At 48.7% G+C, this 25,379-nt stretch overlaps 2 protein-coding genes across 15 annotated transcripts in view; both read left to right on the forward strand.

Annotated features, from left to right (window-relative positions):
- The window catches only part of LOC105181381 (rap1 GTPase-activating protein 1), an 89,315-nt gene extending 67,558 nt beyond the window's left edge, over positions 1-21,757 (forward strand). For all 6 annotated transcript variants that reach the window (XM_025302882.1, XM_025302883.1, XM_011138120.3 and 3 more), the window contains 7 exons: positions 9,526-9,840; positions 15,042-15,224; positions 18,110-18,348; positions 18,466-18,744; positions 18,995-19,160; positions 19,361-20,368; positions 20,576-21,757. In XM_025302882.1, the coding sequence (XP_025158667.1) occupies positions 9,526-9,840; positions 15,042-15,224; positions 18,110-18,348; positions 18,466-18,744; positions 18,995-19,160; positions 19,361-20,368; positions 20,576-20,737 (2,352 nt within the window). In that variant the 3' untranslated portion in view covers positions 20,738-21,757. The remainder of the gene's footprint in view (positions 1-9,525; positions 9,841-15,041; positions 15,225-18,109; positions 18,349-18,465; positions 18,745-18,994; positions 19,161-19,360; positions 20,369-20,575) is intronic.
- Positions 21,758-24,842: 3,085 nt separating this feature from the next.
- The window catches only part of Dlg5 (MAGUK family member discs large 5), a 15,574-nt gene continuing 15,037 nt past the window's right edge, over positions 24,843-25,379 (forward strand). For 6 of the 9 annotated variants that reach the window (XM_025302910.1, XM_025302904.1, XM_025302906.1 and 3 more), the window contains exon 1: positions 24,844-25,379. This exon is cut by the window's right edge and continues 1,564 nt beyond it. The gene's annotated coding sequence lies outside the window, so the exon portion shown is untranslated. The other 3 variants (XM_025302900.1, XM_025302902.1, XM_025302903.1) reach the window with 1 other exon arrangement.

Genomic DNA, 25,379 nt, shown 5'->3' on the forward strand with positions numbered 1-25,379 from the left:
AAGGGTTCCCATCTTATGTAACTAAATAGGATGTAACCATTGAGACTAATCAGCCTGCGGCCGAGGTGTAGACTCATTAATGTGCTGAGCAGCGGTTCGTTAGCATGCTGCGTTAGCCAAACAGTGACAAGACGAGCTCGCACGTGTAAACAGCAGCAGCTACATGCGTACAGTGCGTATCCCGGTTGCAAACCGATCTATGTGTTCGCTATATAATTAGACACTCCGTAATAAACGACCTGCTCAAATAAGCAGGAAATAAACTCCGTGAACGGCTGCTGCAAGTCGCACTATACTTCGACTACCGCTCGCTTACGGTTCTCGCGGACGATCTTGCTCGGCGGTGTAATGCGCCAACGTTTACCGCGAGGACGACTAATGAGATCACGAGAACACGAGAGACTAAATAAATGTTCTCTACCTCTTACGCGCTACCGAGTAAAACGTCACTGAGACTAGAGACTTGATGATATCGCGTACAATCGCGGACCTATCGATCCAATCTCTGAATGTGAGAATCTAAGAACGTTGCGGAGCGTTATCAACGGAACGATCAAGGAGTCAAAGGAACGAGAAAATCCCGCGACTCATCCCGATTAACTTACCTCGTTAGCGGCACTGAGGATATCGGGAAAGTGGCCAGTCGATGGAAGAGCATTCGTCCACGGGAGAGGAGGGCATTGTGAAATCTTTGTGTCCGCTGGGAGGGGGCGGGGTTGAATTGCTGGGGGTCGTCGAGCACTGCTACTTATACTCGTATGTGTGTACGGCTCTTTCGGACAGATTCGACTCGTCGCTATTGCGAGCGATACGTGACTCACGGAGGCAAAATTGCTCTCGCTTATCGTAACTAGCCTGCCTAGCTTCTTCGTCGTCATCTCGTCTCGTCATCCTCCTCCACCTTTCCATCCTCTCTCATCTGATCGATTCCGACGGCAACCGAGCAAAAGATTCTCCGTTATGTAAGAAGCGTGTGTATATGGACGAACAACGAGATCGACACGAGAAGGGTTCGCGCGCGCGCGCGCGCGGTGGCAGCCTCCAGCAGCGTCCAGAAAACTTTCCTTTCTCTCTCCGGCTCTCCTCGCTCTCTTCCCCCGACTGCTTTGCTCCGCGCTGCTCCCCTTCGCTCAACGGTCGTTTGCATTCGCCCCCTGGAACTCCGAGAGAGGAGGTACCGCTAAGATACGGTCTCTCTGTTTCCCTTTCTCTTCTCTCAATCCGAGGGTTGCACCGTGTTCTCCAACTTCGCCCTTTTCCACCGTCTTCTCTCGCTCTCCTCGGTAGTGCTTGTTTATACCTGCAGGCACTTACGCGGTTTCCAGAGGTACAGTACGGGAAAATGTGCGCACGCGAGCGGGATTCCCACGCATTTTTCACTTGTACTTCCAAGTAGACAGGGAGGGAGAGGGGTGAGAAGACGAAGAGATGCGCTGGTAGCGCAGTAATTTTCACTCAACATCGCCCGATTCTTTGCTTTGACGAAGCGACACGCCTCAAAGTCTCGATACAATCGAATTGTACGGAGTATTTTTACGCGGATTCGACAAATTTTGACAAAGCGCAAAGTTCTCGAAATAGAACGTGAATCACTTTCTTGAGCATTCGCGGTGAATATGTCCACGGGTTCATTTTGGTGCCGGGAAAATGACACTTGAATTGCTCTCTCTCTCTCTCTCTCTCTCTCTCTCACGCGAGAGAGAGCCTCCGAGGAAATAGATTACATCGTTGACTTGTGGCCAGCTATTTAATTAATTCCTTGATTAGCTCTTTAGTTAGCTCTTTGATTAACTTTGAGTACACGCTGTTATTACCGTACAATCAATTATCGTATTCTATTACCATCATTATGACGATTATTGTTGTACGATTGCGACTGTGACTGCGACTAAGGCCAAATCTAACTTCGACTACCTCGTATCTCGTCGTTTGATTTTCCCCTGATACTGTTGATATCCCCGGTGAATTTGCGATTCCCAGAATCCACAGCGAATACTACCTATTTGCTCGTTCCTCCTCGTCGATCCAATCGAGGATTTCCTACTACCCACGACTTGGTGAGTCACTCTCTCTCTCTCTCTCTCTCTCTCTCTCTCTCTCTCTCTCTCTCTCTCTCTCTCTCTCTCTCTCTCTCTCCATACATACCACTCCTACCTACCTCTCCTGCAAGCCAACTTTCACCATCTCTGTGTCTCTCTCTCTCTCTCTCTCTCTCTCTCTCTCTCTCTCTCTCTCTCTCTCTCTTCGACGCATGTAAGGACGTCTTCTCTTTCTATGTTTCCTCTTTGCTTTTGTCTCCATAGACTTCCGTTCCGTTCAGCCTTCTCGATTGCTAGGTAGCTCGTTTTGTATGCGCATCTCTTTAAGAACTCTCTACGACTATTTGACTATTATTCGATCAGACTTGTAATTGCCGGACGATGAGTCGATGTAATTGTTTCGTGTACTTTCTTTGATAGCGCGAACTTTGCAAAAAGGACGGAAGGCAGAAGATGTCATTCTTGTCTTCAACACCGCGCGTATAATGTTGCTCCTTGAACCTTCTTATTATGTGTCTGATTTTCTCACAAGATTTGGTAAACACGTGCATTTGTTCGAGAGGCTGAACAAGAGGATCACAGCTGCTTCTCGCAATTTTCCTCCCACTTCATCCCCACTTTACCCGAATCGGACAATTTCCACGTTCACGTGCCAACGGCCCACCACTGATCGGCCATTGTTCGTGTTCGCATCGAGCTTGATATTATACCTAGTACGATGGTTAGTTAACGGCAGATACCTACCTACACACTATCTCTCCTCCCTTCCTCTCTCCTCCTCTCTCTCTCTCTCTCTCTCTCTCTCTCTCTCTCTCTCTCTCTCTCTCTCTCTCTGGAGCAACTCTATGGTTTCTCAAGAGCCGTTAATAGACGATAGGAGAGCGCATATGCGCCTTGTGCTGTTTCGGAACTTTCCGCCCTTGGGAAATAGCGAACTATTCCACGTGCGATCTTGTCCTTCTCCTCGAACTAACCTACGAAGCGTTTCTTCTGACGGCTGCAAACTTGAAGCGCCGCCGTTACCTATCGTGTTGTAACTATCGAGCCACTAAGTGATTCCAAGCGACAAATGAACGATAAAGAAACGTTCCATTCGTCTCGTCACTTTTGGCGCTTTGAACGATGCGGAGACCGAGTTGGCGTACGATTCCCGCGAGTCTGGGCAATTAACGGCACGTCGTCGTCGTCGTCCGTAGCGTCGCGTCAGATGTAGATATTACCACGAATCGGCCTCGTCGCACAGTATAACGACGGACGGACAGAATGAAGCAATCAACGTGCGATAGTCAAAGGGTACAATTATTATCGGCGTCGTGTGTACGCGTGGTGCGACGTACGCGGGTTTCCATATTTTCCGTTGCCCTGCACGGCCCTGGGTATTTATAAACATGAAGAGAGACATTATGTAAGTCGGATATGGGCGTATACATATGTATACGCGAGCGACCGTGCGTGTACAGCGACGCGCGAAGAACGGATGCTAATGAGCAATACGGTTTCCTGAGCATCGTCGACCGAGAGTGAAAGATAGATAGCGAACGAGCGAGCGAGAGAGAGAGAGAGAGATGCCATCCTTTTCGAGCGCGGACAACGCGTCCTTTGCTCTCGCCGTATAATTAAACACGCAAATCGCGGCACGTCGAAGCTGCCGCTGCTGCAGCGGCGGCGGCGGAATTAAATTAAATGGTGAGATACCGCGTGTCTCGGCGTTAGTGTTTTCGTCGTGCCGTTATGCACACCCGCGACTGTTTTCAAAGCTGGCAAAATTTCAAGTTTGAATTAACGATCAAGTGGCATCAATTAGGAGGTCTTAAAGTTTCGTACACACAGGTGTACTTGTAATTGCACAATTATGTCGAAATGAGGTGAAGAGATTTGTAGCATTTGTACCGTATATACTCTTTCTCTAAAACTTGAAATGGTCGGCGTGTTAAATGAAGTGTTAGGATGGAACGTTGAGAGAGAGAGAGAGAGAGAGAGAGAGAGAGAGAGAGAGAGAAGGAGAGTGCTTTATCAAATTGTAGCATTTTTCTTTCATTTTAATCCTCCTTTCATCGCGCTCCGCTTTCTCCCGTGCTAATCTCAATATGTGAGCGTAAATGAAGAAAATCTCGCATGAATCACAATATCGAGCGTGACTCTCGATTTCGCTCTCGATTGACGGAGGGTCCGTCCGAAAAGGACTCTCTCAAGATTCTCTTCCAGAGTCTCGCACGTGTGTGACTCAGCCACGTGAATCACTTGAGATAAGCCAATCGAATACAATCGGCCCTTGTTTCTTACGACGCGGCGGGCGCAACTTTCTCCCCAGAGACGCGTGTTCGGTCTTCCCGTTAGAATCAGAATCGATTAATTACGGGCAGATAAACCGCGAGTTCGTGTCTACGTAATCACACGCGATTACGATCGACGAATGCTTCGTACAGTTTCATCAAAGAGATCGTTGCGACGTTTGCCGCGAAAATCATTCGGTGGCTCTTCGATCAAGATCCATCGACGCACTTTCGCGGTATGCTCGCTGAACTCGCCGTTATTGCGAGCTTCCGTCATCGCGATGTGTACACGATATTCTCGCGTCAATTCTTATTTCACCAGGCTCAACGTGCATCGACGTAATTGCTTAATTAAGCCGTATCGTGGAAAAACTACCATTTCACGGCGAGGGCGAACGAGAAGCGCGCAACGCGCGCGAGAGACATTATCGCACTCTCGTAATGTGTGCGCCGCGCGGTTCTCTCACGTTAATAAGTCCCTCCCCCCGCCCCGTAAATACCAAAGACACACGCGTCCGCACGCGTAAGGAGTTTCACCTCGGATTCCCCGCGGGACGAAAATAGAGTGCGCGGCTACGGTGGTGTGCGTTGCGTCGATGCAACGACCGTGTGTGTCGAACCGATATTCCTGTGAAATTATTATAATTTTAGCCTGAGGAATATCGCGCGCGGTCGTGTGTTGTCGATCACGTGCGTCGCGATCTTTCGTCGTTAATGCGACAGCGATCAACAGAGCGAAAGAGCAGCGGCATCACGATGTTTTTGATACATTTATCGCGCTCGAAGAGAAAGAGAAGGAGAAAGAAGATCGCTGTTTTCGCGATCGTCACATTTGCGAGCTGATGAGAAACCCAGGTGGTTCCCACAGTTCGCGGAAACAACACGGCGACTCGACAGTTATCACGCAACAAAGTCGCAGCTGTCGCGTAATCGCAGGAGCAATTTTAACTGCAAAAAATATGCACTTTTATGTGCGACATATTTGTCATTTATTTCTCTCAGAGAATACGACATTTCGACACTGTCCGCGCGCAATTAGTTTGAGTTTTTCGTTTGAGTTTTGCTGTCTGCTTGACATTGAGTCGTCGACGAATTTTTCGTCGGCGGTCGACAGATGTAGTAGAATGCCGTCTCTCACGACTCGTTTCTGCTGAAAAATTCAGCCGTTTATCGAAAGGAAAGTTTATCTTTCTTCGGTCTCTCCGTAGTCTCTGGAATGAAGCCCGGGCGGCGTCTGGAAGCACCTGTGTGTGAGGTACGTTTCGTCCGTTACACGATTGCATGGTGAACACATACACACACACACACACACACACACACAGCTGGCACAAAGGCCGGGCAGTGGGTGCTAATAATACGAACATATGGCGCCGCGGCAGGTGGTACCGGCAATAATAATAATATCGGCAGCTGCTCTTGAATATCGGCGTTTTCACGTACGTTATCGGGATCGCGATTGGTGTGACACTCTCTCCGTCCCAATAGCTTTCCAGAGAGTCATCGAGATCTCTATTCTCGAGCGTCACGGAAGACGAAGGACGCTACGTCGTCGACAGCTTGGCTCGAGAAAAAATCATCCTTTTCACGTGTGTGCATTACGAAATATTTTTTCTAAATCTTTAATCTTTAACTTTGCTTCAATGTGTCTCAATGTGACGCAAAGAAGGCACGCGGACGTATATTGCGCGCGCGCAATATTACGCGCCTTTGTCTATTTCATACACACACACACACACAATTCAATTGCGTTCCGATCGGACCAAAGTCACGAGTCTCCGAAAGTATTCTAAATATAACAGGCGGGCCTGTTCGTCTAGCCGAAAGCAAAGCGTTTTGCGATATTTCCTTCTCCAGTCCTTCACCCGGCCGCGCGCGCGCGCGCGCTGCGGTTTATATTTGGCGTAGGCTGCGCCCGATTCTCTCCATCTCTTTCTCCTCCTCTCTTTTACTCACTCTTTCTCTCGCTCCTCTCATTCTTTTTTGACACTTGCAACTCTCTGGCTTTCTTTTTCTCCTTCTCCCTCGCTTGCACTCGGAATTAGAGATGCTTAAAATGAGCGGCCGGCGAGCGGGGTGAGAGGAACGGAAAGAGGAAAAGGAGAAGGAGGAGGAGTCGCGTTCTCTCTTCCTCTCTCTCTCTCTCTCTCTCTCTCTCTCTCTCTCCGAAGACGTAATGGTTGAAATTGGTCTATCTTCTTTTTAAATAAAAAGAGAGCGAGAGAGGATACAAACACACAGGAGAGTCGACGAAGACCCTGAGGAAACGTAATCCGAGAGGCTACATCCGCATTACTTTTAACCGCGTTTTACGCCACACCGCCGTTTCTCTCCACCGTGTTGGACGACTCGCGCCTCTCCGCGGCCTCGTTAAAATCCTGTATTCGTTTCGCCCGTGCGTCACTCGTACGGAACCGAACTCGAAATAGAACGATATCCAGCGGGATATCGCCGGGAAGGAAGCTTCGGCACAGCAGTCGAGGCGTCTCTAACGGCGGTCCGGATCTATATCGGCGCGATATGATTTCACGCATCTACCCGCCGAGCACCGAAGAAGCCTTCTTCTTCTTCTTCTTCGGTAATTTTATCGGCAAATGAATCGCGCCCGACAGCGAGAGCGAGCGGAACTCGCTTCGTCGCACAACAAGCGCGCATTACATCCCCCAAAAGGGGATGAATTGAAAAGTCCGCGCGAAATTAACCGGGACCTACATTCCGGGAATAATTGAGCGCGCGAACGAACGTCAACGAAAGATCAGCGCGATTAATCCGACGCGATCGACGCGTCCCCTCGTCGGTATTCCGTCGCATGCTCGAGGTAGCCGATTACGTCGCGCCGAGAGGTTACGCCTCCGAGTGACATCCGATAACTAAATCGTGCCGGTATTTCGGTGTCGCATAGCAGTTGCATACGGCACGTGCATTCGAGGGCTGAGCCAACGACGAACGATGACACGTGTGTGCGACCTGCAACGCGCGCTTCGCCGATCGGATCGATGAAGCTATATCGCCGACTGCACGAACGACCAGCGATATCATCCCGACGACGCGACGGAGAAAAGGGGAGAAAGAGAGAGAGAGAGAGAGAGAGAGAGAGAGAGAGGCCATAAGATATTGATTATACTCGGTCGATTGTGTGCGCTTCTTAGAGGAGACTCCAAGTGCGAGTTTTCTCGCGATATCAGTTAATTCTCATCCGTCGAGGATTTTCACGGAGAAATCAGATTGTATCTTTGTGTGTTAAGTTTATGTACGGAGGAGGATTTGGGCGGTATTAGGTAAAAAGTGTCGTCTAAAATTCCCCCCCCCCTCCCGAACGCCGTAGGTTTCGTAGGTTTTAAATTAACTTTAAAACGCGAAACTCTTCTCCTTGTCGCCCTAACCTGGGCGGCCCACCTCGTTTTCTTCTCCTTAATTATCCGAAGTAAGTCACGTCCGCTGATGAACGCAGCTGCGATAGATGCACTGAAAGTTCCTCGCCTTGTATGCGGCCTTCGTATAATCGCGCGCGGCGTGGACGATCGATTGCCAAATTTCCAAGCGAGACGCACGCGGGCTTCGGCGAAGAGCAGCTCGAGTCGAAGCAGTCGCAGAAGCGAATCGGGGCTAAATCGCGGCTATAAGCGCGCGAAACGGCCGATTACACTCGCGCGCGAGTCGCGACGACGAGCGAGTCGCGATTTTCTCTTAATGAGGATTGGGAGAAAATGCGCTTTTACGCGCGACCGCATTTACGCGCGCGCATTTACTGCCGAGCGGAGAAATCTACGCTCGACTCGCGTTAACTTTGCGCACAAGGCGCGATACGCGACAATATCGCACGGCCAATTCTCGGCCGAACGAGACAGAAACGTCTCTCTCGTACGAAAGTTCGGCACAATTTCTCCTCTGCACACCGTACATCACTCGAATGATATATTCCGTTGAAAGAAGCACATGAGCAATGATTGCAACGATGCCTGCTGTCGGTCTCGAATACTCGCCGTGAGAAAACGCCCCTTCGATTTCCCGACTTGGCTTTCATGAATTTTCACTCACCCAGGCGAATCGTAAACCAAATAGTTGCCGCGACCCTAAGTGCGCGGCTCCTCCAGCGGAGCTTTGACTTCTGCTGCGCTAACTAAAGCTTAATCGCAGCCGAAGCCGACTATACGACGAGATTACGACAGTCGTATCAATTACCGAGCGACATCCGTTCGGCATCGCGAATGCGGGTATTAAGTTGCGTCGAGTAAGCTAATAATTATCCGTTTATCGCGTAGGTGGGCGAGACGCTTAAAATTACGCGTTACATCGATACGCGTTACACACCGCAAAGCTGCAACAACACGAGCACCAAGTGTTGGAGTATCGAGTGATCCTCGATAACCAAACTGGTCGGTGCGAAGATCGCGTGGGTGTCGACACTCGGACGACGGTGACACGTGAACGTGTACTTGGTTTCCGTTTCTCCGAAGGTGGCGAGTAATATAGGTCTTCTTGGTCTCGTGGCCTGGTCGTACCGTTCGACCTACTCGCCTCGATCTCTCTCTCTCTCTCTCTCTCTCTCTCTCGCTCTCTCTCTCGCTCTCTCCAGGACACGTCTTTCTCTTTCGTGTTTACTTGCACGCGCCGAGCCGAGAGAGACGAGCTGTCGATCGATTGTCCGCCGAGCAGAGGAGACGAGTAATACGGCGGCAATCAGTATTGTCGTCGCGAAAACGAGCAATCCAACTTTTGCGTGTACGACTGCAACTACGACGACTGATAAGCGAGTGACCGATAACCGCTCCAAGTTCTCGCGACGCGCGACAAGAACGACATAGTATCCGACCAAGTATCGATGTTTCAACGACGCTTATTGCAAGAGACACATTGGAATATTTGTGGAGCACTGTTATGCTGCAACAATCATAGTCGCGCAAATGTCGGAGGCTCAGCGTGTTCTTCAGCGTGCGTGATTTTCGCGTGAAAATTGCCAGAGCGCGTGAAGCGAAAGAAAAATCCGCCGACAGACACTCGCCCCTCTATCTTTATCATCAATTCTCTCGGGGCCACGTAGCGCGAGAAGGAAACTCCTGCGCGCTCCCTACACCTCGTTAGAAAGCACGTTACAATTTATTTCGCACGAGAAATCAGCGGCGCCCTTCGATCGCCCTGCGCGCATAAATCACATCGGGTTACCCAGTCTCGACTTGATGATCGAACAAGCGCGCCTTTTTTTGTCACTTTTGCAGACGCCGAGGGGAGATGACAGGACCACGTCGAGCCCTGGCGTTCCCAGCAACCACATCCCTGCGTTGTCACCGTCGCCGGTGGGTGACGCGCCCTTGGGAAGAGCGCTCATGGAAGCGGCTCTGCAGCAGCAAGTCGCATCCGGTAGCCAGCCGCCCTTAGTGGTCACGCCATCCGGATACTGGGTCGACGGTACCGATCACCGACATACCCTCGACTCGGCTGGCAGAGCGTTACTACCAGCGCAACCGGCTTGGCAACCTAGGATAGATCAGGACGATACGGCCAAATGTTACCGTCGCTTCTTCGTCGGCAGGGTGAGTCTTTCGTCTCAAAGAAAAGAAGAAAAAACATATATTATAGAGGAGTAGCGGCAGGTACAGAGAAGAGAAAATCGACAGTCCGTTCCGGTCCGTTACAGCCAGGCGCCAGAGAGCCAGGTTGGCGCGTCGCGACTTTGTCTCCGCCCGTTGTCGGGGCCCGAGAGTGACACTAGGATGTTCCATTGCGAGTGAGAGAGGTTGACATAGAATGGTGCTTAGTACTTGCGCTTGTAGCGATTGAGATAATTTACGGCGAAAGAACCGACACGACTCGTGACGGGGGGAGGAGGGGGGGGGGAAGGGGACGTCCAAGCGACAATGGACGGAACGGAAAGGAGAGAGGTCGCACTTATTAAAAGTGCACCGTTGTATTCTTCCTTTCCGGGAATGTAACGGACCACCGATGAGATCGCGTGCGACGCGAGGTCGGTGCGTATTTTTCTTTTCCCCTCGGAGCCGTCTGGACTCGAGTTCTCGTAACGAGGCTGCTCGGAGGAAACCGGAGGCAGTAGGAAGTAATGTAACGGGAGGACCTTTGAGTCTTGCGTGCATGAGCGAAATTGAGATGTCACCGAGACGAAGACACGAGCAGGCGCGCGGGATGATGACCTCGGGTGGGCATCGAGATCCGGAAATACCGACTCTCTTCCCCCCCCCCCCTCTCTCTCTCTCTCTCTCTCTCTCTCTCTCGCTCGCCTCGCGTTCCCTTTATCATGCGCTTCATCCTCGCCGCGTTGTCGCCTCTCGAACGATTCACCTCGTCGATCATGATGGCATCATCGTCAGGGGAGGGGGGCGCCGCGAGGCGTCGTTTCGCTCCTGGTGCCACGTATTCTTCGCGGGTCGCAAGAACGTAACCGCGACGAGCCGCGATCGCTCAAGCGCGAGTATGCACGTAGGTGTGCGAGGAGAAAGAGGGACGCACACGTCGGGAAGAAGAGGACGATGCCGAAGGGTGAGAGAGAGAGAGAGAGAGAGAGAGAGAGAGAGAGAGAGAGAGAGAGAGAGAGAGAGAGAGAGAGAGAGAGAGATAGAGAGAGAGAGAAGGAGTCAGGGAGAAGAGACACGAGGAGGAAGAGTCACGGCGCGGGGCGAGGACGAGGCGCGGAGAAAAGAGGCACGTAGGAAAAGGAAAAGAGCACTTTGGACGTGGGAGTGGGAACGTTCTCATAGTCGTCCACGGCTGAGTCCGATGGCTGGAACATCCTCCTCGCCTCCTCTCTCTCTCTCTCTCTCTCTCTCTCTCTCTCTCTCTCTCTCTCTCTCTCTCTCTCTCTCTCTCTCTATCTATCTATCTCTCTATCTATCTATCTATCTATCTATCTATCTATCTCCTCTTCCTTCTCCTCCGACATTCATCCACGTCGTTTTCGCAATTCCCGCGCGCGATTTTCTTCCGCTTGTGAGCTCTCCGCCGCCCTCTCTCTTACTTACCTACCTACCCATCCACCCACCTACCTACCTACCTACCTACGATACCTGCCCACCCATCCCTCCGGCTCCTCTTGTTTCCTTCCTTCGTCCACGTCGAATCGTCGTCACGACATGTCGAGGAAATGACGGGAGAGGCGCATCACGAACAGAAAGAGAAGGAGAGAACGCGAAGGGATGAAAGAAAAGAGCGTGCGCGCGCGATTTAATGCGCGTATAAATTGCGCGCACGATGCCTTTAAGCAGAGAAAGGGCAGACACGAGACAGCACTGCGCGCGAGTCCATCGGCAACGAGAAAGAAAGGGCCCGCGCTGTGTATCGCGCGAGCTTGCGAAAAGGTACGGAAAATGGGAAAACGCGGTCGGCGCGATTGAAAGCTCGCTCGTATCGAATACTTGCCGATACGAGCGATGTATCATGGACACGAATCATTTTCATTCGCAGCAAATTTCCATCTGCGTTCCACGCGTCGTCGTCGTCGTCGTCGTCGTCGTCGTCGTCGTCGCATACGCTGCGACACGAGCCCTTGTTCGGCTGAAAAAAATTCTATTTTCACATCACGATTATTACATCACAGAGGGAGATTATCGTTTACTTGTGATTATAGCGTCGCACGTTTCCTCGCGAAAATATCACGCATTATCGCCAACGTGCGACAGCGCGGCTGCAACGTAGATCCGCCAATTAACGAATCAAATGACGCGTCCTGTAAGAAAGAGAGCGCGCTATTTTCCGCTTCCGGCCTTGTACACTTTTTCTAGATAAGGCTCGACGGATGAGTTCCCGTTCCGCCTATTGTTGCCCGCATGCGTTACCTTTCGCTCGGTTCGCACCTCGGTTTTCATCTTTCCGACTTGTAACGCGCGACGAGAGAGAGAAAGAGAGAGAGAGAGAGAGAGAGAGAGAGAGAGAGAGAGTCCTCTAACTTTGTGAAGGGAATACTCAAGGAAATGCTAAACAACAAACGACAAAAAGTGTCGGATATATAAAACCGAGGGATCGATTTATGTACCAACAGACTGAGATGAAAAATTCTGAAATTTTTCATCGTTTTCGAGCAGTGCTCCAATTTATCTCTGTCCATTTTCGTCTCGTGGCGCGCACGTAAAACACAGTACGTAGTATAGATACAGCTTCACCAGCGACTATGCAACTGCTAATGTATCGCGTGTCCCGGCCGCGTAGTGACGCCGTTTGCTACGAGCGTAGCGAGCGCAAGAAAGAGCCGGTGGGTCGCACGTGGAAGAAAGAGGCGATTACCTCTGCGAGATAACAACGGTGCGCGAGTAATTCGAAGCGTAACAGCGAACGGCTACACCTCGAAGCCGATCATAACGGCTAACGATATTAATCGAGTGCCGAGAGAACAAAGAGGGACGCACGCGCGCGCGCGCGCGCGCGGCGTTACAGAGTAAAAGTCCGTTGCTTATACAATAGGAGGGCGCGCCGTCGGAGTTCGGAGCGTAGCAACTCGCGACTCGCGGGCGTTATTCTCCTGCCATTTAACAGCGATTCCTCACGATAAGGAAGAACCAAGAATACCCGATGATGTTCCACAAGTGCCGCGTGTTCCGCGTGTGGCGCGACGTAAAACAGCGCGACGAGAGCAACGAAAAACGCGGTCGGCAAGATTAGGCGAAGAGTACGCGGCATTATCTTTGCCCCCCGAGTTTATCGCCCGAGTCGAAGACAGAATTATGTCATCTCGTGCATCATCGTTTACAACTCACGCAACTCACGCTTTATATCAATTTACAATTTGTAGCAATAGGCTAGATCAGAATTCGTCATTATAGTTTCCGATGGTAGGTGGTAGAGACGCACGTTACGCGCGACTCGGCTTACGCATTTTTATGCACTCGATAGACACACACACGACGACTGCGCGACACACTTTTGACGCTGCACGCGACAATATAGCAACGACGATAATAATAACGGATGTACAACATACAAGAAAACTCGATGGCGTGAACTCCTGTGAACCCCGAGCGCGTTGCCCTTTCTACTCCCTCCTCTTTGCCGCATTTCCACCCGAAGGTTGGTCAAACACGAGGAAGGGAGTTAGTGTGTGCGTGCGCGTTTCATCGTGTGTGCACCATTCCGCGACCCGACCTTTCGTGCGTCTTTCTAAGCTAACCGCCGACATTTTTAACCGACGTGTATGATGCACGGTTAAATGATGCACCGTTTTTACCCCCTTCTTCCTCCCCTCCTCCCCCCCTCCCTCCTTGTTATCAACGACCTCGTACGCGAACAGGTCCTCGTAAAACAGAGGAAACGAGTCGCTTTTACCTGCATTCTTCGTGAGAAAAAGTTCTGTCCAATCTGAGAAGCGAAAGGACAGGGAACCGTCTCGACTGAATTTTCTCTCTCTCTCTCTCTCTCTCTCTCTCCCTCTCTCTTATTTGTTACCTTTTGTTATCGGATGATGTAATTACAAGCGTCGAAATAGTGCGCCTACCCACGCATTTGAAACAAATTAAATATACCTGACTTTACCGAGGCGGTTTCTTTCGTTCCGCCGACGAAATTCCGCCGATAGTTTTGACATACAAAATAACACGACGACAAGATTTTTCCTTTTTCAAGATTCGTGCGGTCAAACTTGTTTCGATACAATGAGTGTGACACTCGTTCGTGTCCATTCCCCGTCGCTGATGGGAATAATAAATGTCCGGAAAAAACCGATCGGTCTTTCGTTTCTCAGATATGAGATGCACGGACGTGGCTTTTCGGAATGATAACAAAAACTAGTCTAATCGCTTAAGCTCACCGTTAAAGCACACATCTGCGCCATACGTTTCGCATGCCCCCGATACGTCTTACCGCCGTGAGACACACCGTGTATACGTACGCAGGATACAAAACGCGCGCTGACTATAGTTCGCAAAGCGTGCCTGCGTAACACGGTGCGTTCAGGGCCGCAACCACCCACATATTCGATTCATTCGCCGAGATTTCGCAATGTCCAATTGAATCCGGAACGTGCAAACTGCAACATAATTGGTCTAACGTGTGTCGCGTCGCCGTGCTCGCGCATCGAGCGTATCGTTCGTCAACGCGTCTCGCGCTCTTTCTTCTCTATTTAATGCGTACATGTACAGGAATGATTCAGCTCGTTGAATTTCGCCCCGTATTCGTGGCGAGCGAATGTCTCGAGAGTGTCGTGACGTTTGCGTTCCCGTTTTTTACAGGAATCTCTTTGCGGAGATTTTAATGTTGAAAAATTGTCAGAGTAATCTCTCGCTAGAAGAATCACCTGTCCTCCTCGCTAATATCGATAATGTTGCGCGTAAATTTTACTCGAATACTCTGAGGTAATCTCGCTTAATAAAAAATTAATGATTAATGAAAAGAAAATTATGCCGGGAGAAATTTTGGGCGGGTTGGCGAAATTTTGTTGAAAATATTACTAAAAATAACATCGTCGCGAGAAAATTCTTCTGGGAATTCGCCGAAAGCGTTACGTCGGGCGAAAAAAATTCTTGACACAAATTTTCCATCCGCAGGAAATGACCTGCCGACGGAAAATCAACCTTTCCGCTCCAACCTGCTATTTCGACTTAAGGTTACCGTTCTCCTCTTCCGCTTTGACTACTGTAAATTTTTCCGATATTTCGACGATCGTTCTCCGATGTGCGAGGGCTCGATCGCGCCCTCCGTTCCTCCGGGAAAACTAGGAATCGTGGCTGATTGCGTTCGTAATTAATGCGTGACCGTGAAATGCCGTGTCTTTTATCGCTTTTTTTTCTGTCCGCAGGAACACGTGAACCTCGTGGGACGGGACGGTGAGAACGGCCCGATCCTGGTCTCGGTGAAGGCCGAGACGGTCGCCGGACAGGAACATTGGCGGGTGTTGTTGCGACTGCGAGCGGGATCGACGCACGACCTGGTCCCGGCTGCGAATCTCAGCCCGAATCCTACGCCGACGAAAATGGTCAAGGTAAAGCCATTCACTCGCGACAACGCGTTATACCTCTCCTCTCCTTTCTCCTTTCGGACGAGTATTTCACGTGATTTCGCGGCGAGTCGAGCGAACGATTGGATTTCTCTGTACGGCGAAGGAAAATCGAAACCAACGTTGCTACGTCATCTCAAGAATCCTCCGTTTTACCAATAAGATCGATGAAAATCAATCGAGAAGCGTGTGCACCTGTGTCAGCGGTGATTCGCGATATTCACGGATCGATCGACTGAAAGCAAAGCGAGGAGAGCGAATTCGCTTGTGGAATTACCGCCGAAGTGCATATTAAATTACACGAGGGACACGTGTGTCTCTCGAGACGCGAACGGATCGAAACAACTTGGAGAACGCACGTGCAGGTTTATCAGAAGACCGTGAGAAAATCAATGCACAACGATAATGTATTTAAAAGTTCATTCGTATCTCTGTTACGTAGAACTAAATGTGAAAATACTCTTGTTTCGAGAGGAATATTTATACGTCACAATTTGGAGTGGATACGTTAATTAAATTTTAAAAATGCGTTTAAATTAATGCATTAAAATTACAAATATTCATAGATTGGAAATTTATCATGTCTCTCTCTCTCTCTCTCTCTCTCTCTCTCTCTCTCTCTCTCTCTCTCTCTCTCTCTCTCTCTCTCTCTCCCCCCCTCTCTCTCTCTCTCTCTCTTTCTTTCTCTACCTATCGTTCTCTTGAGAATAGGTGAATTATCGCGCCACCGACTTTTGAATTTTTCACAACATTCTTCATATATTGCACAAGAATCACATGCGTTTTTACTTTTGAGCTATCGAATCTAAATATACGTGGAGTTACATCACCTCGCTGTTTACGTCGCCTATGTAAAGGGTGTCCCAAAATTCACGCAAGAAGTAATTTTGATAGAAAACACAGTTTTATAATTAAAAGTTGTAAATTTTTTATTGATTCATAAAGTATACAGTATAGGGTTATGTATGGAATAGCATGTCGGGTAAATGGCCTCCACGGCTTTGCTGGCACATATGCACTCTTTTGTTGAAATTTTCCATGACCGTTTTGCATAAATGTGGCTGAATTTCGTTGATACTCGGCGCTCAATTTCCTCCTTCAAGGCGTGATGGGTGGTAGTGGGTTTATTGGCATAAACCTTAGACTTCAAAAACCCTAAAGAAAAAAGTCGTTACGGCGTTAAATCGCATGATCTGGGCGGCCAAATCTGATCACCAAAACGGGAAATTACACGACCAGGAAATGACTCGTGCAGGAATTGAATTGTTTCTCGGGCTGTATGGCATGTGGCACCGTCTTGTTGAAACCACATGTCGTCCACATCCATATCTTGCAATTTAGGCACAAAAAATTGGTTTATCATGTCGCGATAGCGAGCACTATTAACTGTTATTGCCTGACCAGACGCATTTTCGAAGAAGAATGGTCCGATGATGCCTCCAGCCCAAAATCCGCACTAAACAGTGACACGTTGTGGATGTATTTGTTTCTCAACAATCACTCTGAACCCCAAATGCGACAATTTTGTCGATTAACCAAGCCATCAAGATGAAAATGAGCTTCATCGCTGAAGATGATTTTGTTCGAAAAATCAGCATCCACTTGTTGTTGTTCCATAATCCATTCAACGAACTCTCTTCGCTGTGGCCGTTTACCCGATATGCTATTCCATAACCCTATACTGTATATTTTATGACCCTGTATACTTTATGAATCAATAAAAAATTTACAATTTTTAATTATAAACCTGTGCTTTCTATCAAAATTACCCTTTCTATCAAAATTACTTTTTGCGTGAATTTTGGGACACCCTTTATATCAGGCGGCGCGCTCGATTATCGGATATGTTTGAAGAGATAATAAGAATGCCTGGGACAACAGTCGCGTAGTGTTTACGCGATATAATACCAGCGAAATGAAATGTTTGCGGATTTAGTTTTCCGAAGCTGTTTTAAGATCAAACAATTACAACGTTGGCGCGCAATCGAGTTGGCCTCGCACAGGTGAACTGCAGGTGAGCAGAAACGCGCGCGCGCGCGAGGTCTTCCATTCGTCTCGTCTCCGTTCTCTCCATTATTATCGTTTTCGAATTATCAAATGTGGTCGGATGACAGCACGCTCGTTGCGTAAATACACACTCACCTGGATGCAACCTTGCCGCAACGGAAACGTCAAACCATCGTCGTCGCACGACATCGTCGTAGTAAGGGCAACCACCGCAGGGACGAGTCCAAACTCGAGTTTACCCACGTTCACAAATCCGATCAAAATAAGGAAAATATTGAGTAGAGTTGAACGAAAATGAAACATCAAGTTGATGGAAGCGAGTAGTAGTGTCAAATTGTGTGTGCCTTAGAAACGAGAAAAGGATAAAATGGGCAAAAGAAAAAATGTGCGAGAACTATAGTGGGAGGTCATTTCGGTGAAGCACACCAAAGACATAAAAGTCACGAGAACTCAACGTTACGGTTGAGAAAAGTACAAAGAATAATGGTGAATAATAATTGCTTAAGTTCGAGATACGACGGGAACGTTATATTTAGCTTTGGTTTTCCGTCGGTGCGCAGAAACGTGCTGTGAATTATTTAACCACCGTTGCGGCCATGTTTGTATGTGCTTTATCTTTCAGTTGTTACGTACACCCGCGATCGTGAACGAGGAAGCGGGAGAGAAAGATATGAAGAGAGAGAGAGAGAGAGAGAGAGAGAGAGAGAGAGAGAGAGAGAGAGAGAGAGAGAGAGAGAGAGAGACAAGCGTGTCAACGCGATAAAGCACAGGAAAGACCTTGACTCGCGTTTTTCGTAATCACTCGTCGACGTTACATTAACGCATGCTCGCGTGTCAACACAACCGCTGTGACGTTCTTGCAGGCGATCAACGAGTCCTTGAACGTGAACACCCTGATGCCGGTCATGTGCCCCGGCGCCGGCACTCTGATAGCCCGATACGACGAGCACGCACTCGTCTCTAGGTTCAAGTTCGGCGTTCTTCATCAACGAGCCGGCCAGGTGACGGAGGAGCAGCTCTTCGGCAACCGGCAGATCACGCCGGCCTTCCAGGAGTTCCTCGACCTGCTCGGTCAGAAGATTGATCTCAAAGATCACAAGGGGTGAGATAGATCCCATAGATGTTCGATTTTCTTGATATATCTCTCTTTCTTGCTTGTTCGTATGTACGTACGCACGTTTGCATCTTGTCTTTTCTAATCTCGATCGCTTCTCTTCAGCTATCGCGGCGGCTTAGACACGCGACACGGTCAGACCGGAGACTCGGCGGTGTACGAGGTGTTTCGCGGTCGCGAGGTGCTGTTCCACGTGGCGTCGCTGCTGCCGTATAGTCCCGGCGATTCGCAACAGTTGCAACGCAAAAGACACATCGGCAACGACATTGTCGCGATTATATTTCAGGAAGAACCGACACCCTTCAGTCCGGACATGATCGCCAGCCACTTCTTGCACGCCTTCATCGTCGTGCAGGTCATCGACCCCTGCACTTCTAATACGAGGTATATTCTTAGATTTACGTCGTTGTTTGGTGTACACCTACGGTGTACGGTACGGCTCTTCTCACCGTCGAAACCTGCGATCCATTTACCGCGAAACGTCATATCCGTACAAGAGAGAAGAGGTGGTATGTACTTTGGACGTAAAACGACGATGAGAAACAGTCGCTGGCCGTTCGAATAATAATCACGCTCTCGCGGAGGAGTCGGCGACTTCGATAAACAACTTGAGCCTTTGCTTTCGCGTAAACAGGTACAAAGTCAGCGTGACGGCGCGTGACGACGTTCCCTGGTTTGGCCCGACTCTACCGACACCGGCCGTCTTCCTCAGAGGTGTCGAATTCAAGGAGTTTCTGCTGACGAAACTGGTGAACGCTGAAAATGCCGCGTACAAGGCCGAGAAGTTCTCCAAATTGGAGGTGAGCACGAGTCCAATCTTCGGCACATCGGCTTCTTCCCTTCTTTCGAGCTCCGCTCGAGACGAGAAACTTGCTAGTTTCGCTCGCACCTCTCGCGGTCTCCTCACTTGATTCAAATATCTGATATAATTCTGACTTGGTTTGACTGGAGGATTCCTGAGGAAGCAAATGTGCCACACGACTGACTGTGCTCTTTCCAGCTGCGGACCAGGTCGGCCTTGTTGGAGTCGCTAACGGAGGAATTGCAAAGCAAAACCGCCGAATTCCTCGGCGGACCCGTCGGCCTGAGCGCCTCCGGCTTGAGCGTCTGTCCTGTAAGTCCGACCACGAACGACGTGTCCGCCTCCGGGAGTAGCGGCAGCGGCAGCGGCTCGCGATTCATCGACACCGTTCGCAAGGCACTGATCTCGCGCGTGCGAAACGCATCGACGGAGAGCGTGCCGCAGCAACTGGCGAAGAAGGGTCAAACCACGGAGCCCAGTCCGCCGAGCAATCGGCAATCGAGCACAAAGATAAGCGGCGGTAGCAAGCGCTCGGTGGAGCCGTCCAGTCCTCTCGGCTCGCCGGATCTCACCCTGAGGAGAGACTCGGAGCGCGGTAGTCTGGGTAGCCAAGACAGCAGCTTGTCAAACACCGACAATCAGGACAGCAGCTTGGCGACGCTGCAGCATGACGAGTTCGATCGCAAGGAATCGTCGGCGGGCGTCTGCGTTCTCGACAACGATACCACTGTCGTGGACAAGGCGACAATTACGGTGGCACCGACGTCGACGACGACGATGCAGCGATTCACGCACGAGAGTCTGCTGCGCACGCAGCAGGAACGGGCGACGCAGCAGGATAAAATGACAACGACATCGATGACGACTACGACGACGACGACGATGACGACGGTGATGGCGATGGCAACGGCGACGGCGACGGCGACGGCGACGGCGACGGCGACGGTGCCGATGCCGATGCAGCAGGAGATAATAACCTCGCAACGTGTAATCTCGGAGAGCGATGACAGCTCGCTCAACAGCGAGCTCGAGCTCGATCAGGCCGTGTACCCTGACAGTGACACGGGTCTCGAGTCCATGAGCTCCGCAGAGACCCATGACACCGCCAGGTGCACGACCAAGGACGGCGTCGTGGAGAATGAGAATCTGAGAATGGAAGTCACCAGGCTCAAGTGCGATAAGCTGGATCTTTTGCGGCAGAATGTGGTGAGTGTGAAACTGCAGATTCTTGAAATCTTTCGTTCAAAACGAGCGAGCTTTTCGTACGAATCTTTTTCCCATAAATCTGTTTTTGTCGCTGGCGAGATACTATATCCTTTAGACATAAAACGATGAGGTGTAACAACTAGATTCATAGTCAAGTCTTTGGTCGCTTCGGATTGCAACGAGAGGACCTCGATTCTTGTATTGCAGACATGCCAACGCGAGCTCAAACGCCGTCGAGAGAAGGAACTGCAGTTGGAGTCTGATCTTGCGGCGGCGTCAAAGGAGATCCTACGACTGCGAGCGATGCTGAAAGAGTGTTCCACGAGCATTCCGCTGGACAACAACAACCAACAGACGTCCACCGTGTGAAATTCGCCGACGGACGACGCGCGTTCTCAGTCGCGATTGTAAATAGCGAATGACGAACGGTGCGTCGACCGACAAACGGCCGTCCGATGTCGTCTGAAAAACTGCGCGCGTTTATAGCGCGTTCGGGAACAACGCGACAAAAGAGATTGTCCGGCGCGAAGTTCCTCTCAACGCGCGTTGCAGTCAATTCTGTTCTAATTTGTCTTGCATCTTTAGCCAAGCCGCGCGTTGCAACTCATCTCAACAATCCTCTTTCGCACGTTGCCGCTTCCTCTCGTTTTTATCCGTTAATTTTGCGCACAGTCCAATCTCGAACGAGATTACTCGAACGACGAACGCAAAATGCAATCGACAGAGAAAGAGAGAGAGAGAGAGAGAGAGAGAGAGAGAGAGAGAGAGAGAGAGAAAGAGAGAGGGAGGGGAGGGGGCAGAAGTGAGAGGGAGTCTGACAAATATTCGAAGGGTGAGAGTGGTTGTCTAAATCAGCCATCTCTCACATGCACACTTGTCGTGGTCTCTCGACGTTCGACGAGTCTCAGAATACTTAAAACACCACGTACCTTCCGTTCAGGAATGAAAAATCGCCACTTCCAAAGGTCTACCATAATAGTGCTCCTTAAGAGCAGAGCGTGCGAGTACGTTTTGCGATTTAAATGCTTTACGCCGCGAATTTTGATCGTTTGACGGATTGAATATCCGTTTAGATAGAGGCCGGTACAAGTTCTATGTGAGTCATATACCGAGATAGGATTAGTAGAGATGGCGGCGGTAACAGGATCGGGAAACAGGATCCTCGGCCGCCCCGCGAGAAACTGTGTATAACGACGGAAACGTCCGCGAGACGCAAATGTATTGTAGACTTTGAGATCGTTTAGAGCTCTCGTAGAGAACTCGTACGGTGCACACACACGTAATATTTATCGACTAATTTATTAGTAGACTTAAGTTTGACCGTTCGCAGTCGATATATCAAACGCGGAAACGTGAAGAGGGAATTGAAACATAAAAGAAGAGAGAAAAAGAATTCTCGAAGAGAAGCGACGGCAGAATTAGGTCCTGTCGTTGTACAATTATCGGTAGATTCTTAGTCGAGACGAGACGCGAGAAAGAAGGGCGCGGCGACTGACCGACCTCACCGCGTCAGCGGGCGAAAACGTCGTATTTGTGTGTGTGTGTTACGATTACATGTTAGAAAGTCAATAATAATAGTAATAATACGTAACTCTCCGCTTATTCCTCCGTAGCAGACGATAGATTATATTCGCGGTTATAGAGCGAAAATTTTTCTTCTTTCGGACGCATTAACAATGCGATCTTACGCGCGATCGTTGAGTAGTTCCGCAATTACAGACGGAACATATGTTGCTAGTTGCAGTATTCGCAGTCGTGATAGATTCGCCACCCAACACGCGCACGCAAGCGCGCGCGCACACACGCACGCACACGCGCACACACACACACACACACACACACGCACACACGCGCACACACACGCACACACACGCACACGCGCGCGCGCGCGATAATCTAGTAGCTTCCTAGTATTAGATAGATTCCGTGAGGATAGCTTTTAGCGTGTACCTACGAACGCAAATGCTTCGTTCAATCGTCGTCGATTGTTGTCGTCAAAATGCGCGTCTACGTGTGCTAGTTTTAGAAGGAAAAAAATATTGTTTCCCTCTCGTCCACAGGAAGGAGGGAGGGATAATTCTTCTTTTCTAACGATTCTTCTTTTCATTTTTAATCCGACCGCACCGCACCAAATCGTCTAAGCGCGTGTATCGTGTATTCGCTACCGTTTATCTATTGATAACTTTCTCACGCAAACGGACAGTTGTGTTTATCGTTCGCGCAGTCCAAGTTATAATTAGGTATACTTTGCATTCGTTTGGTTTGGTTTGACAAGTGTCGTCCTTCTGTTATCTCTTACGACTATATAGTATTAATATGATTCTTACCATTATTATTATTATTTTTATTATTATTATTATATTACTATTAATATTTTTATTATTATTATTATTATTAGAATTAGTATTAGTATTTTTATATTAACACCGATTATTTGTTATACTTTGTGTAGGAGTTTTGTAAATAACCGTTGAAACATAGGCGAACACTCAAAGGCGCTAAACGATACTACCGGCACAAAGGAGGAACAACGACGTTCACTCACACGTAATACCAAAGTTTAATGTAGTAAACTCGCGCGTTTTTTCTCGCTTTATTTTCCTTACTTTTCTCCTTGTTTTCTTTCCCCGTTCTCCTCTTGCGCGTCTTCCTCTGTTCGTGAATCGGACAGCGTGTGCGACGCGCAATTATCGTTCGAGGTTCCTCTTCTGGCCAAAAACGAAGTATGAACGACAGTCACTTCTCGAGTTGTCGAGAATGCGGGGAAGAGAAGGAACATTGTCTCGCGTCGCGGATACTTTGTTCGAAACACCATTTCTCGTCACTGCCTATGTAACCTGATGCCGCGCGTCGAATGCATGTCGACACTTCCCCTCACGAGAAGAGAATATGCGAGAAAAATCTGTTGCACCGCTTGTGCAAAAGACCGCGCGCTATTCGTTGTAACGCTTCAGCATCGAAACGAGAAAAATTTTGGAAAGCGATTTCTAACGTACTGCCGCTCGTAGTATCGATCATTCGGGCGTTGTCAGATGACGAGAAGAGAAAAAGGAACGAAAACCGTTTCGATGAAGAAGTGATCTCCATCGAAACAAGAGAAGCGAATATAACAGGGACGGGCGAGATATTCTTTTTTTCCAAGTGCCACTGCGAATTTTTCACAGAAACAAAACGCACGACGAGCGTGCACGTACGCTTATCGCGACTCGACGATATCAATCGTAGTACACCGAGAGGAGATACCGAGCGCAGCATGTCGGATGAATTTAGACCGTGATTAAGCAAGTTGCGTCGTCATCGCGTTGTTATCGAGTAGAAACTGGGCGATTAGGAACTTTTCCAGACCAATATCTTTACGTTTCTGCATTTCTGTTTATCGGTGGAGAAACAATGATTCTGTCATCGGCAATATTGATGACAGAATGATAGAGAACCCCTTTTCTCATATGCGTATTATCGTATTGAAAAATATTCGAAGGCTTGCGGAGCATATTTTCTGACAAATTCTGTGTTTCTTCTTGCTCTTCTTCTTTTTTCTCTATCTCCGCTAGGAGATAAAACAATTGAGAGAGAAGCGACGCTATAGCAAGTAGACGCGCAAAGTCGAATGGCGAATGATGCGACGAGAGAGAGAGAGAGAGAGAGAGAGAGAGAGAGAGAAAGAGAGAAATTTCATAACACGAGAAAATAAAGAAAATTACACGCGCGGTCTATTTCATTTGTGATTTTATTGTTGATGTTATGTTCGATAGAAGGAGGCCGATCGAATATTTGTAGAAATGATTAAATGATTTCGGGGTCTAAATGGAGATAATCTAAGATAAATGGAAGATAAGCCAAAGAATATACCGAGGGAAATCGACGACGAAATCGATCTCGAGTCCGAGCGAGCACGCGCACACCTGCACGTTATCAAAAAGTTAAAAGAAAAAAAAAGAAAAAAAGAAAAAACAAAAAGGGAAGAGAGAAAGAAAGAAAAAGAATGATCGTTACCGACATTAATGTAGAATATGTATAACTTGAGTATTTTCGGAGATGTCTTATACTTATATCTATACTGTTAGATATCTGGAGAATTTATATTGCTACTATATTGTATTTAATACTCGCGTATGTGAGGAACTTTAGGGACTTCCTTACCTTCTACCGATGTACATACGTAAACGAGAATTGCGTTCGATTCGGGAAGAGGTCGCCAGATCTTCGTAGAACGCGTCTCTTCGTCTTAAAGTCTGGAAACTGAGTTTCACCGCTCTCTAGTGTGATTTTTATGCTGGCCTTGAAACAAAAAAAAGAAGAGTCAAAGAAAGATTATATTATAAAGAGATATTCACGTTATATTATATTACTAGATGAGAAGAAAGAAACGAGAGACAGAGGGAAAGAAAAGAGGCGAGAAGGAGAAGAGAGAGAGAGAGAGAGAGAGAGAGAGAGAGAGAGAGAGAGAGAGAGAGAGAGAGAGAGAGAGAGAGAGAGAGAGAGAGAAATACTATAATATTCTATAGATATACAAATATATTTTGTATCTAACATTAATCACCGATACTTCTACAACCAGCTCGTCTGTGCTGTCGAGTGTGTGCTATCACTCTCCTATACTGAGAATATACATACGTTTCCTACGACATGCGTGAAAAAAAGAAAAAAAAATGGATTCCGATTTTCCGTTTCAATGTCCGTACTTTTGATGTCGACAATCACGGGTATATATGTGAGCGATGTCTACCAACTACTCTAGCGGACTATCTTAGCGACATACATTAGCGGACACGTCATCGCGATGAGAGACGCGATGCGTGACGATGCTTTCGAAACTATACAAAAGTCGCATTTTTCAGAAGAACAAAAGAGGTCGGAAGAGCGCCAAGGAAACTTACTACTGACTGTGTAATTCCTGTGTTAAACGTACTTTGCGAGCCGTGTGAGAATATACACATACGTACACGTATACACAAAGCACATGCACAAGCGCGGGGATCTTTTCGATAAACTCTTTGTTTTTCTCATTCGA

This window comes from Harpegnathos saltator, unplaced genomic scaffold (assembly GCF_003227715.2).
Source record: "Harpegnathos saltator strain DR-91 unplaced genomic scaffold, Hsal_v8.6 scaffold518, whole genome shotgun sequence".
Classification (NCBI taxonomy): Eukaryota; Metazoa; Arthropoda; class Insecta; order Hymenoptera; family Formicidae; genus Harpegnathos; species Harpegnathos saltator.